Consider the following 14503-nt stretch of genomic DNA (forward strand, 5'->3'; position numbering starts at 1 on the left):
GGTCTCGATCTCCTGACCTCGTGATCCGCCCGTCTCGGCCTCCCAAAGTGCTGGGATTACAGGCTTGAGCCACCGCGCCCGGCCCTTCCAGTTCTATTATTCTGACTCACCGAGCTCATCTTAAATCTTAGCAATGTGAATGGGAAAAAATTCTGTTTTTGCATGGCAAAGCCTTTAAAGTTCCATGAAGGCAAGAAGGACATATAGTACTAACACTGGCACCACAACGGTGCCAGGGAAAGACCCTCTAGACTCAATACGTAACAGAACACCATATATTAGTGCCCTCTACACTATTCTTAAATGCATTCAGCAACCTGAGCGTAATTTGATCTAAAACTGGCCAAACTCCATAATCTTTCAATACAACAATCAGTGAAAAGACGGAAGACAAATGTAACTCAGCCGGAATCCCAGTCCCATTTTCAAGCTATGTGACTGGCAAGTAACTTGACCTCTTTAAACCATCTTAAACTCATCCTCAATAGATATTTTTACAGGATTTTTATTAGTACTAGAGATAATGGATGGAAAATGCCCAGCACAAAGCCAGGTACACTGCAGGTGTTCAATAAACTGTAGCTAGTGTGATTTACCATCTACATAGCAGACGTCCTTCATGTAGGACAAAACCAAAGACATCAGGATGTCCAGGCGCTCAGCTACAGGATGCACCATGTGGTCGAGCCGTGCAGGACCAACCTTTGTTTCATGTTCAGTTTCTTCATCTTCATCCTTTGAAGACAAAAAGTAAATACTAACATTAAAAAATTCAATGTGGGCCGGGCGCAGTGGCTCACACCTGTAATCCCAGCACTTTGGAAGGCCGAGGTGGGCGGATCATGAGGTCAGGAGATCGAGACCATCTTTGCTAATATGGTGAAACCCCATCTCTACTAAAAATACAAAAAATTAGCTGGGTGTGGTGGCAGGCGCCTGTAGTCCCAGCTACTCGGGAGGCTGAGGCAGGAGAATGGCGTGAACCCAGGAGGCGGAGCTTGCAGTGAGCCGAGATCGCGCCACTGCACTCCAACCTGGGCGACAGAGCGAGACTCCGTCTCAAAAAAAAAATAAATTAAATGTGAAAGTGGTTTAGTACGCCGGGCACGGTGGCTCAAGCCTGTAATCCCAGCACTTTGGGAGGCCGAGACGGGTGGATCGCGAGGTCAGGAGATCGAGACCATCCTGGCTAACACGGCGAAACCCCGTCTCTACTAAAAAAATACAAAAAAAAAAACTAGCCGGGCGAGTTGGCGGGCGCCTGTAGTCCCAGCTACTCGGGAGGCTGAGGCAGGAGAATGGCGCGAACCCGGGAAGCGGAGCTTGCAGTGAGCTGAGATCCGGCCACTGCACTCCAGCCTGGGCGACAGAGCGAGACTCTGTCTCAAAAAAAAAAAAAAAAAAGAAAGTGGTTTAGTAGGAAAACCATCATAGGTGATTATTTCCCTTAAAAGATAAAACAAAGAGGCTGGGCAAAGCAGCTCACATCTATAATCCCAGCACTTTGGGAGGCAGAGGTGGGGTGGATCACTTGAGGTCAGGAGTTTGAGACCAGCCTAGTCAACATGGTAAAACTCCATCTCTACTAAAAATACAAAAATTAGCCAGGCGTGGTGGCGCACACCTATAATTCCAGTTACTCGGGAGGCAGAGGCAGGAGAATAGCTTGAACCAGGAGGTGGAAGACGCTGCAGTGAGCCGAGTTCATGCACTCCAGCCTGGGCAACAGAGCAAGACTCCGTCCTCCACCAAAAAAAAAAAAAAAAGAGGACCAGGCCTGTGATGACCAAAATTTTGGGAGGCCGAGGTAGGAGGATCACTTGAGCTCAGGAGCTTAAGACCAGCCTGGGCAACATAGTGAGACCTCTACAAAAATACAAAAAAACGCAGCCAGGTGTGGCAGTACTGTAGTCCCAGCTACTCGGGAGGCTGAGGAGGGCAGATCACTTGGGCCCAGGAGGTCGAGGCTGGCATGGGCCAACATCACACAACACTGCACTCCAGCTGGGGCAACAGAGCAAGACCCTGTCTCAAATCAAAAAAAAAAAAAAAGGGCCGGGCGTGGTGGCTCATGCCTGTAATCCCAGCACTTTGGGAGGCCGAGGTGGGTGGATCACGAGGTCAGGAGTTCGAAGCCAGCAGGCCAAGATGGTGCGACCCCGTCTCTACTAAAAATACAAAACTTAGCCAGGCATGGTGGCAGGTGCCTGTAATCCCAGCTACTCAGGAGGCTGAGGCAGGAGAATTGCTTGAACCAGGGAGGCAGAGCTTGCAGTGAGCTGAGAATGTGCCACTGCACTCTAGCCTGGGCAACAGAGCAAGACTCCATCTCAAAAAAATAAAAAATTTTTAAAAAATTTAAAAAAGAAAAGAAAAGAAAGAAAGAAATGCAGACACCTTTCCAGGCAGCGGTCTCATTCAGGAATGTGAATCAGAACCACCTGTGAAATTTAAAATAAAAGCCAAGACTCACAGCACCAGCTTCTGATTCTCATTGAGAAAACCCAATGAGAGCTAGCCATGCAAACGTTACAGATGTCCCCTACCTCTGCTCCTGGTGCCCACCATAGCGGGTGCTTTTGGAGCCAGGCCCCCTTTTCCAGGTCGGGATATCCACCTCCCCGCTGCTGTGAGAACGGGTGGCCAACAGCTCACAGCTGCCTACTTTCTCCAAAGAGCTGCCCTGAGCAGAAAGGAGCCAGGACCACCGCTGTACTCTTTCCAGCCCCTCCCCCCTAGAACCAATGACTGATGGACAAGGCGTCAGAAAAGGACATCTCCTTGGTCTCAAGCTGGGACCAAACTCTGCAGAGCAATCCATGCCCCAGAGTGCCTGGTGGGATCAGGCTGTAGCGACCTCCCAAGTGAGACCCAGCCCTGAAGCTCCCCTGCCTTCTTCTGCTCCCTGACACCCTCTGTCCCAAGGGCACCTGAATCCCTGTCTCAGACTCTCCTTCCACTGTACCCAACTTCAGATACCACTCAAAGAAGTAATGCTATAAAGCGTACAAGTGGTAAAATGTAGAAATTAAACAGGTGTGCTTTTCTATTAACCATGCCCTCACAAACAGCATTTGGCTTACAAAAACAAACACTTGGCCGGGCGCAGTGGCTCCAGCCTGTAATCCCAGCACTTTGGGAGGCCGAGACGGGCGGATCACGAGGTCAGCAGATCGAGACCATCCTGGCTAACATGGTGAAACCCCGTCTCTACTAAAAAATACAAAAAACTAGCTGGGCGAGGTGGCGGGTGCCTGTAGTCCCAGCTACTCAGGAGGCTGAGGCAGGAGAATGGCATAAACCCGGGAGGCGGAGCTTGCAGTGAGCTGAGATCCGGCCACTGCACTCCAGCCCGGGCGACAAAGCGAGACGCTGTCTCAAAAAAAAAAAAAAAAAAAAAACACTTAAAGTTATAAGAACAAAAGGGAAACGTACTTCACCAAACCCAAATTCAAAGCCTTGCAAATAAACCAATTATGCTAAGTGCTAAATGACATGGCAGCAAATTACTCATATAAGGAATCGTTTTCAAGTTTGCTAAACTACTTTAATTCTTTCAATCTAAAGCCTTAACAAAGATAAGCAGCACTAGCTGTTTCTACCCTTTGATTATGATAAACCTCATGTCAATTTCATTAATAAAATGCTAACCTGGCCGGGCGCGGTGGCTCAAGCCTGTAATCCCAGCACTTTGGGAGGCTGAGACAGGCGGATCACGAGGTCAGGAGATCGAGACCATCCTGGCTAACATGGTGAAACCCCGTCTCTACTAAAAAATACAAAAAAAAAAACTAGCCGGGCGAGGTGGCGGGCGCCTGTAGTTCCAGCTACTCGGGAGGCTGAGGCAGGAGAATGGCGTGGACCCGGTAGGCGGAGCTTGCAGTGAGCCGAGATCTGGCCACTGCACTCCAGCCTGGGCGACAGAGCGAGACTCCGTCTCAGAAAAAAAAAAATAAAAAAAAATAAAATAAAATGCTAACCATATTAAACAATCCTTCTGTGGAATCTGTCCCACCACAAGCTTGAGTTGCTGTTTCTTCAGCGTCTTCAATATCCTGCCGGGATGCATTCACCTATAACAAAGGGGAAAAAAAAAAAAAATAAAAGGATTTTTTTTTTTTTTTTTTTTTTTTTTTTTTTTGAGACGGAGTCTCGCTCTGTCACCCAGGCTGGAGTGCAGTGGCCGGATCTCAGCTCACTGCAAGCTCCGCCTCCCGGGTTTACGCCATTCTCCCGCCTCAGCCTCCGGAGTAGCTGGGACTACAGGCGCCCGCCACCTCGCCCGGCTAGTTTTTTGTATTTTTTAGTAGAGACGGGGTTTCACCGTGTTCGCCAGGATGGTCTCGATCTCTTGACCTCGTGATCCGCCCGTCTCGGCCTCCCAAAGTGCTGGGATTACAGGCTTGAGCCACCGCGCCCGGCCTAAAAGGATTTTAAAAATACAAGTATGTTGCTTTGGGATGAAAATTCATCTGATATAAACAAGTTCAAGGTGTCCAGATTAGTGCCTTATATTGCACTCCAACACAATACACAATTATGGAGCAAGCCTGTAAATTGACCTAGGTCATGAAGGAATTTAAATATAATAAACCAAGCCCCTTTTACTACATACTTATATAAAATCGACAAGAACTATCACGTGATGCTCTATGCCAGGTAGCCTCAACAAATTCAGCATTTATTCTAGCTCTAATATGGTCTGGCTCTGTGTCCTCACCCAAATTTCATCTTTTTTTTTTTTTTTTTGAGGCAGAGTTTCACTCTTGTTGCCCAGGCTGGAATGCAATAGCAAGATCTCAGCTCACCGCATCCTCCGCCTCCCAGGTCCAAGCGATTCTCCTGCCTCAGCCTCCCAAGTAGCTGGGATTACAGGCATGCGCCACTGTGCCCAGCTAATTTTGTATTTTTAGTAGAGACGGGGTTTCTCCATGTTAGTCAGGCTGGTCTCGAACTCCTGACCTCAGGTGATCCACACGCCTCAGCTCCCCAAAGTGCTGGGATTACAGGCGTGAGCCACTGCACCTGACCCCAAATCTCATCTTGAATTGTACTCCTATAATTGCCACACATTGTGAGAGGGACCAGTGGGAGATAATTTGAATCATGGGGTCGGTTTCCTCCACACTGTTCTCGTGATAGTGAATAAGTCTCATGAGATTTGATGGTTTTATCAGGGGTTTCCACTTTTACATCTTCCTCATTTTCTCTTGCCGCCACCATGTAAGAAGTGCCTTTCACCTCCCACCATGATTCTGAGGCCTCCCCAGCCATATGGAACTGTAAGTCCAATTAAACCTCTTTTTTAGCCAGGTGTGGTGGCTCACGCCTGTAATCCCAGCACTTTGGGAGGCTGAGGTGGGTGGATCATGAGGTCAGGACATCAAGACCATCCTGGCTAACACAGTGAAATCCCGTCTCTACTAAAAATACAAAAAATCAGCCGGGCACGGTGGCATGCACCTGTAATCCCAGCTGCTCAGGAGGCTGAGGCAGGAGAATTGCTTGAACCCAAGAGGTGGAGGATGCAGTGAGCCGAGATCGCGCCACTGCACTCCAGCCTGGGCAACAGGGCAAGACACCGTCTCAAAAAAACAAACAAACAAACAAATAAAACACTTCTTTTTCTTCCCAGGCTCAGCTGTGTCTTTATCAGCAGCATGAAAATGGACTAATAACACTTCTATGTACAAGACACTCACAGACACATCGTGTAATAAACATATCATCAATCAACTGAGCAGAAAAATGATGAACTGCAAGCCAAATGTGAATTATTCAATATTTATTTTGGTATATCACCATTCAAATATCTTAACATACCACTCAAACCATGCCATTTTTTATTATCTATGCTTGACCTTCTTTGTAAACATTCTAAAATGCTCCTTAAGTATATACCAGAGAAACACTATAAAGAGTACACATACAGTTGGCCAGAGAGGTGCAACTCCAAGTGAACACTGCACCAGTGGGCCCAAGCTCTAGCTCTTCTAAGACCTTGTTCCATTTTCCTGCTTCCCTATAGCATCAATGTTTTCCTTCACCAAAGCTCCTCTCCCCTCAGTCCATTAACCTGCTCACATCTCCCCACTCCTGAACCACGCCTCTTAGCCCTGCTCTGTCCCCTCCTTCTACCACCATCCTGCACCAAGGTCTCCAACAGCCCTACTTCTGCTTCCCCACCATCCACATCCCCTCCTGAAATGCAGTTTCTGCCTCTTCACTGACATGGTCCTCCAGAAAGCAACAAAGACTACCTTCTAACCACTAAATCCGAGGACTGTGGCTCTTTTCATCCTTCCAAAAAATGACAGCAGTATCTGATGTTGCTGACCAAACTCCTCCTTCCAGCAGATCCTTCCTGAGCATCTAGACTCATGGTTTTCCTCATACTTCTGATCACCCTTCTCCTCCCCTGTCCTTAACTGTATCTTTCCAAAGGTTTATGCTCAGGTCCCCACCTGCAGCCACGACTGCCGGTGAGTATTCTCTAGTAGGCTGTCCACCAGCAACTGAACCTGGCCAAGACGGAACTCCTCTCCCAGCTGCCTCCTGCTGATATTTCTAACTGCCATGAATGCAACACCAAGATTCGACTCCACAAGGAGCAACCCCTGAAGGATTCCTTTCTCTTACTGTCTGCCTCCCCTCCTCCAAACCAGTCTCAAGGACCAGTTCACCTTTCCTCACAATGTCACCAGAATCCACCACTTCCTTTCATTCCCACTGCACCTTAGTGCGGGCTTCCTGAAACAAAGTTTTAGCTGCCTATAATTATAATCTGCCCTTAAGAAAGGCCAAACAGGAAAAATCATTTCCTTAGGAATCCCTTCCTGACCCCACTGCGATTCTATCAGTTTCTCTAACTCATAATGTATGTTTCATTCATAGCATTTTCCACAACCATACTTTTACATTTGGCTAACTATGTATTTAATGCCTTGTTCTCCAATCATGAGAAGCAACTGTCTACAACTCCCAGCACATACACAGATGGAGTTCAAGACACATTTAAAGAAAGGAAGCAAAGAATGGTGCAAGTGGTTTCTTTTTTTTTTTTTTTTTGAGACAGAGTCTCACTCTGTCACCCAGGCTGGAGTGTAGTGGCACAGTCTTGGCTCACGGCAAGATCTGCCTCCCGAGTTCAACCGATTCTCCCACCTCAGCCTCCTGAGTAGCTGGGATTACAGGCACTCGCCATCATGCCTGGCTAATTTTTTTTAATTTTTATAGAGATGGGGTTTCACCATGTTGGCCAGGCTGGTCTCGAACTCCTAACCTCAGGTGATCTGCCTGCCTTGGCCTCCCAAAGTGCTGGGAATACAGGTGTGAGCCACCACGCCTGGCCAAGTGGATTCTTTTATATCACTGACTATTGTTTCCACATACTGTGATTATAACAAATTCAAGTCAGTAAATGAAAATAGGCCGGGCGCGGTGGCTCAAGCCTGTAATCCCAGCACTTTGGGAGGCCGAGACGGGCGGATCACGAGATCAGGAGATCGAGACCATCCTGGCTAATACGGTGAAACCCCGTCTCTACTAAAAAATACAAAAAACTAGCCGGGCGACGAGGCGGGCGCCTGTAGTCCCAGCTACTCGGGAGGCTGAGACAGGAGAATGGCGTGAACCCGGGAGGCGGAGCTTGCAGTGAGCTGAGAGCCGGCCACTGCACTCCAGCCTGGGCGGCAGAGCAAGACTCCGTCTCAAAAAAAAAAAAAAAGAAAAAAGAAAATAAAAATAGATTGCTCAATACTTACATCCAACTTGAGTAGCTTTTCAATAATAAGCTCCAGAATTTCATGCCTCAAGGTTGGAAAATACACACTAATCCTGAGTAAGTTATGAACGTAACATTCCTAGAGCAGAAAACATAAGATAAAACATTTCAACAGAGAATAAATGTTTCACAATTATGTAAGCGAAACATCAATTACACAATCTTTAGTTTCAAATATTTAAACAGAAAAAAACAGACTATCCAGCAATACAAAAACTGTACTGTTTCTACATACGTATCATGTTCAGTATAATCATTTCAATTATCCTCAGTAAATGACATTTTTAATTTGTGTAACTATAGATGTTTAAGTAGCTGTATTGATAAAACTCATAAATCATACAATCACCAACTTAAAGTATACAATTTAAGTTTTTAATATATTGATATATTGAGTTATGTGACCATCAACATAATCAATTTCAGAACATTTTCTTTTAGAGACAGGGTCTGGCTCTCTCTCAGGCTGGGGTGCAGTGGTGCAATCATAGCTCACTGTAACCCTGAATTCCCGGGATAAGCAATCCTTCCTCCTCAGCCTCCCTAGTAGCTAGAACTACAGGTGTACACCACCACATCTGGTTAATTTTTCCTCTTAGAGAGACAGGTTCTTGCTATGTTGCCCAGGCTGGTCTTCACCTCCTGGATCTTCCCACTTTAGCCTCCCGAAGTGCTGTGATTACAGGCATAAGCCACTGTGCTCAGCCAGCAATTTTATAACATTTTAATCACTCTAAAAAGAAATCCCATATCCATTAGTAGTGCAACCCTAAAAAATGAAGACCTTGGCAACCACTAGTCTTTCTATGAATCTGCCTCTTTGAGACATTTCCTATAAATGGAGTCATATAATACATGTTTTTAGGGTTCAATCATGTTGTATGTAACATGTAAACCATTCCTTTCATATAAATGGAATCATATAATACAGTCTTCTGGCATGTTTTTAGGGTCCAATCATGTTGTAACATATAAAACATTCCTTTTCATTGCTAATATTTCATTGTACTACGTTTTGTCACCTGTTCATCAGCTGACAGACATTTGAGTTGCTTCTACTTGAGGCTATTACGAATGATGCTGCTATGAACATTCATGTACAAGTTTTTCTGTGGACATATATTTTCATTTCTCTCGGGTATAAACCCAGAAATGGAACTGCTAAGTCACATGGTAATTCTATATTTAACCTTTAAGAAATGCCAGGCTATTTTCCAAAACAGCTGCACCATTTTACATTCCCACAGCAACATATGACAGTTCCAATGTTCCCATTTCTCCACAACCTTGTCAACACTTTTGTGAAACTATTTCCCTGATGGCTAATGATGTTGAGCTTCTTTTCACGTGCTTTTTTGCAGAAATGCCTATTCGGATCCTTTACCCATTTCAATTGGGTTATTTGCCCTTTTATTATTCCATTATAAGAGTTCTTTACATATACAAGTCCATTACCAGACATAAAATTTAGAAATATTTTCTCCCATTATTTGGGGATTCTTTTCATCTTCCTGAAGATGTACTATGAAGCATAACAATTTTTAATTTTGAAGTACAATTGATGTATTTTTTCTTTGGTCGCTTGTGCTCAGGCATCAAATCTGGAAATTATTGCCTAATCCAACATGTACCCCTATTTTCTTCTCAAGAGTTTTACACTTTTTACTCTTCATGTAGGGCTTTTATTGATTTTGAGTTCATTTTTGTACATGGATATCCATATGCTTCATTCTTTTGCATGTTCATATCCACTTCTGCCAGCAGCATCTGTTGAAAAGTCTATTCTCCCCTATTCAATTGTCTTGGACAAGTGGTTACTGCATGTTGGTCTTCTGTCCCGTAACCATGCTGAACTCATTTATTAGCTCTAAAATGTCTTGTGTGTGTGTGAACTCCTTAGGATGACATATAAAATCACCTTGCAAGAGTTTATGCCTTCCATTCCATCTGGATGCCTTTAATTCTTTTTCTTGCCTAACTGCCTTGGCTAGACAAGCAGCAAGAGCGGACATCCTTGTTTTGTTCTTATTCTTCGGAAAAAACTTTTAGTCTTTCACCATTGAATATGATGTTAGCTGTGGGTTTTTCAGATGCCCTTTATCAGGTTGAGAAAATTTCCTTCTGTTTTTGTCATAAAAGGATATTGGTGTTTGTCACACACTTCTGCATCTACTGAGATGATTATGTGGTTTTTGTCCTTTGTTCTATTGCTACAAAATGTTTTATTAATTCATTTTCAAGTACTAAATCAATCTCAGTCGGTCACGGTGGTTCACATCTCTAATCCCAACACTTTGCAAGGTGGAGACAGGTGGATCACTTAAGGTCAGGAGTTCAAGACCAGCCTGGACAATGTGGCAAAACCCCGTCTCTACCAAAAATACAAAAATTAGTGGGGTGTGGTGTGCCATGCCTGTAGTCCCACCTACTCGGGAGGCTGAGGTGGGAGAGTCACTAGAACCCTGGGGAGGCAGAAGTTGCAGCGAGCCGACACGGTGCCACTGTACTCCAGCCTGGGTGACAGAGAGAGACTGTCCCCTCCCCGGAAAAAAAAAAAGTCAATCTTGCATTCCTAGCATCAATTGCACATAATTATTTTTGTATGCTACTAGATTCGGTTGTATACTAAGGCAACCACCATTAATTATTAAAAACTGCACAGATGATCTGAACATTATACAAAAACTTAAGCAGAATGCTTCTACAGAAGGCTTTGCTTTCAGGTTAAAATAAGGCATATTTACAATTAGTAATACAAGAACTATTATCTTCTAGTAATTCTTGTATAAGCATGAAGCCACTACAGATATTCCTGAAATGAACTCACACCTTGACTTGCACATACTAATAACAGAAAAAGGCACTGGGAATCTCCAGTAGCCGCTTGAGAAGAAAGAAATCTGAGTCAAATTCTTAGACATCAGTTTAAAGTCTAGAAGACAAAGTAATCTTTAAAAGAAAAAGACCTAACATCGGCCGGGCACGGTGGTTCACTAATCCCAGCACTTTGGGAGGCCAAGGCGGGCAGATCACAAGGTCAGGAGTTCGAGACCAGTCTGGCCAATATGGTGAAACCCCGTCTCTACTAAAAACACAAAAATTAGCTGGGTATGATGGTGCGCGCCTATAGTGCCAGCTACTCAGGAGGCTGAGGCAGGAGAATTGCTTGAACCCGAGAGGCGGAGGTTGCAGTGAGCCTAGATGATGCCATTGTTACTCCAGCTTGGGTGACAGAGCAAGACTCTGTCTCAAAAAAAGAAAGAAAGAAACAAAAAGACCAAACATCATCTAAAATGAAATCATGCAAACAACTTTTCCATGATTTTCTCAATGAAAAGATTTCTTACCAGTGTTCTCTCTGATTTTTGAACAAACGGAAACTTTTCCACCAGTATCGGCATAAGAAACCATGGTGTCCTATTTTTAAAAAATTAAATCAATCCATGTTAACTTCACTTTCTAGAAAAGTAATACTACCATTCTAAAAGCAAATATGGATAAATATAGGAGGCAAACAAGAACCCCTACCTCAAAGAACTGGAACTTTTTTTTTTTTTGAGACGGAGTTTCACTCTTGCTGCCCAGGCTGGAGTGCAGTGGTGCAATCTCAGCTCACTGCAACCTCCGCCTCCCGGGTTCAAGCGATTCTCCTACCTCAGCCTCCCAAGCAGCTGGGATTATAGGCATGCACCACCACGCCCGGCTAATTTTGTATTTTCAGTAGAGACGGGGTTTCTCCATGTTGGTCAGGCTGATCTCAAACTCCCAACCTCAGGTGATCCGCCCGCCTCAGCCTCCCAAAGTGCTGGGATTACAGGCGTGAGCCACCGCGCCCGGCCAGAACTGGAACTTACATTGTATAGCTTCTGAGAAAATCTATAACGACTTAGAGAAAATAAGCTTCCGTTAACTCTGATATCGACAGCAAATTGAAGAGAGAGCTTTTTGCTGACATTTCCCACTACACATGTATATTATTTTTAAAAGAAGAAAAAATTACCAAGTTGGATTGTTTCAAGTTAACAAATAATCAACGGACAGAGGGAACTAGAAGTCCACCCTTCCAAAAGAAACCCACAGACCTGAAAAGCTTTTCTTAGAAGTGCAATTTTTATTCATATGGCATGACACAAACACACACAGGGGTTTCTCACTGAAAATGTTTGGGTAGTGTATCTGTTGAAGATAACAGCAAAATTCCAACCACCATACGACACTGGGGGAGAATCTGCATACAAACTTTGAAAAACAATCAAAGACAATACATAGAAAATGGAAATGCCACTTTTGGTAGAACGTAACGTTTCCTCAAGTGGATACAAAAAAAAACATGCAATGTAAGATTCAAGCTTTAATGCTATTAACAGTTTATAATTTTTACTAATTGATTACAATTTTCTTGTGAAGGAAAAGTATACTCACGATGGGACATATCTTGCTATTATTTGCAAGGCTCTGTGACATGTGTCAAAATTTGCAGGTAGACCTGCAAGGAGAAAAGTTGAGAGTATGAGCATCAAAACGAAACCAAAGGGCGACGCACTTGAAGCTAAAAATACATGCTGGGCGGGCGCGGTAGCTCACGCCTGTAATCCCAGCACTTTGGGAGGCTAAGGCGGGTGGATCACCTGAGGTCAGGAGTTCAAGACCAGCCTGACCAACATGGTGAAACCCCATCTCTACTAAAAATACAAAAACTAGCCGGGCATGGTGGCACATGCCTGTAGTTTCATCTACTCAGGAGGCTGAAGCAGGAGAATCACTTGAACCCGGGAGGTAAAGGCTGCAGTGAGCTGAGATCATACCACTGTACTCCAGCCTGGGTGACAAAGCAAGACTCTGTCTCAAAAAAAAAAAAAGTGACATACTTGAAGCTAAAAACACACGCTAACCAAAACAGAATAATTTATCACAGAAATAATAATTTCAAGATTTTTCTCTCCACAACCATCAATGAAAACTAAATGGACTAATTATATAAACAATGCATTCAAGACAACTGACTGCATATCAACGCTAAATATAACAAAAACATTTTATCAAAGGTTGTCATTTGTTGCAGTCTACTTATTAGAATAGGTGCCAGGTGTTCTGTGCTTTACTTTTTTTTTTTTTTTTTTTTTTTAAAGAGATAGTGTCTTGCCATCTTGTCCAGGCAGGGCTCGAACTCCTGGCTCAAGTAATCCACCCACCTAAGCCTCCCAGGTAGCTGTGACTAAAGAGACATACCACCCTGCCTCGTTCTACTTTAAGCCTTTTTTGTTTTTTTTTTTTTTTTGAGACGGAGTCTCGCTCTGTCGCCCAGGCTGGAGTGCAGTGGCCGGATCTCAGCTCACTGCAAGCTCCGCCTCCTGGGTTTATGCCATTCTCCTGCCTCAGCCTCCCAAGTAGCTGGGACTACAGGCGCCCGCCACCTCGCCCGGCTAGATTTTTGTATTTTTTAGTAGAGACGGGGTTTCACCATGTTAGCCAGGATGGTCTTGATCTCCTGACCTCGTGATCCACCCGCCTCGGCCTCCCAAAGTGTTGGGATTACAGGCTTGAGCCACCGCGCCCGGCCACTTTAAGCCTTTTTTAAGAAAATGTTTGAAAAAAATGGTTTTTTGTAGAGACAAAGTCTCACTATGTTGCCCAGGCTGGTCTCAAACTCTTGGCCTCAAGTGATCCTCCCGTCTTGGCCACCCAAAGTGCTGGGATTATGAGTGTAAGCTACTGTGCCCAGGCTATAAAGCTTTTCATACTTACTATCATCTTCATCCTCAGAATCTGAAACATCTACATCACCTTCCTTAACGATCACTCGGGCTTTTGAGGGAAAAAGAAAGTATGTTATTTTGTCATTGATCTAGACAATAAACAGCTATACAAAAAAGTTACTGACGTAGAGAATGAACAGCTATATAGGAAAGTTATTTTCCATAATCCAAAGTTACCCCAATGATTAATTAAAAGCACAGTCTGAAAAAAAAGTAAAGCAACTATAGTTTTTATTTTTTTTATTTTTATTTTTTTTTTTGAGACGGAACAGCTAAACATTCCTAGATGAGTTCTACGACTTCACCAGGAGTTCAATAAAGCAAATTACAATTCATAAAACTCATAGCAACACATGAATCTAGACACCTCCACAGGGCTCATTACGGGGAACACATGTCTACCAGTCCCGGTGCCAATATGCATCTGGAATCTTCCATGGTAGCACTATCTCTCATATACAAGGGGAAGGTGGTATTTTAATAAAGAAGTATTAAAAAAACAAAAACAAAAGAAAATTCCAAGCAAGCAAAGAGTAATGACTTACGAGGCACAAAATGAGAAGCAATCATGCTGAGACATGGTCTGAGGAAAACAGTCTGTGCTGATACAAGATTACCAAGAAAAGCCAAATACTCTTCTACTACTGTTTGACTTCTATTCAACCAAGGCAATCTCTAGAGTTGGGAAAGATAAAAACAGCATGTTATTAATAAAATATATACTATTATAAAATTCTGAATTACATACTAGACAGTGAAATAAATGGTGAACTTACCAATATAATACTGATAAGCTGCTCAAAGTCTTTTGTCAAGTACATGATAGAAGAACGGAATTCCAGCAGCCAGTTGATGATCTGGTCATCCTTAAGTTAAACAAAGAAGAGTACCTTCAAAATCACAAATCCTCTAAGATAACAGAAATTTACAGCTATCTTTATCAATCATCTGTCAAGAATAGGTT

At 43.8% G+C, this 14503-nt stretch overlaps 1 protein-coding gene across 1 annotated transcript in view; it reads right to left on the bottom strand.

The window, feature by feature from the left end:
* RRN3 (RRN3 homolog, RNA polymerase I transcription factor) overlaps nucleotides 1-14503 on the bottom strand; it is a 36910-nt gene that overhangs the window by 12370 nt on the left and 10037 nt on the right. Inside the window, 8 exon segments of the mRNA XM_033235668.1 lie at nucleotides 597-735; nucleotides 3981-4073; nucleotides 7764-7862; nucleotides 11131-11200; nucleotides 12206-12269; nucleotides 13529-13588; nucleotides 14085-14214; nucleotides 14316-14405. Of these exon segments, the coding sequence (XP_033091559.1) occupies nucleotides 597-735; nucleotides 3981-4073; nucleotides 7764-7862; nucleotides 11131-11200; nucleotides 12206-12269; nucleotides 13529-13588; nucleotides 14085-14214; nucleotides 14316-14405 (745 nt within the window).

Source organism: Trachypithecus francoisi, unplaced genomic scaffold, assembly GCF_009764315.1.
Source record: "Trachypithecus francoisi isolate TF-2019V2 unplaced genomic scaffold, Tfra_2.0 Lachesis_group15, whole genome shotgun sequence".
Lineage (NCBI taxonomy): Eukaryota > Metazoa > Chordata > Mammalia > Primates > Cercopithecidae > Trachypithecus > Trachypithecus francoisi.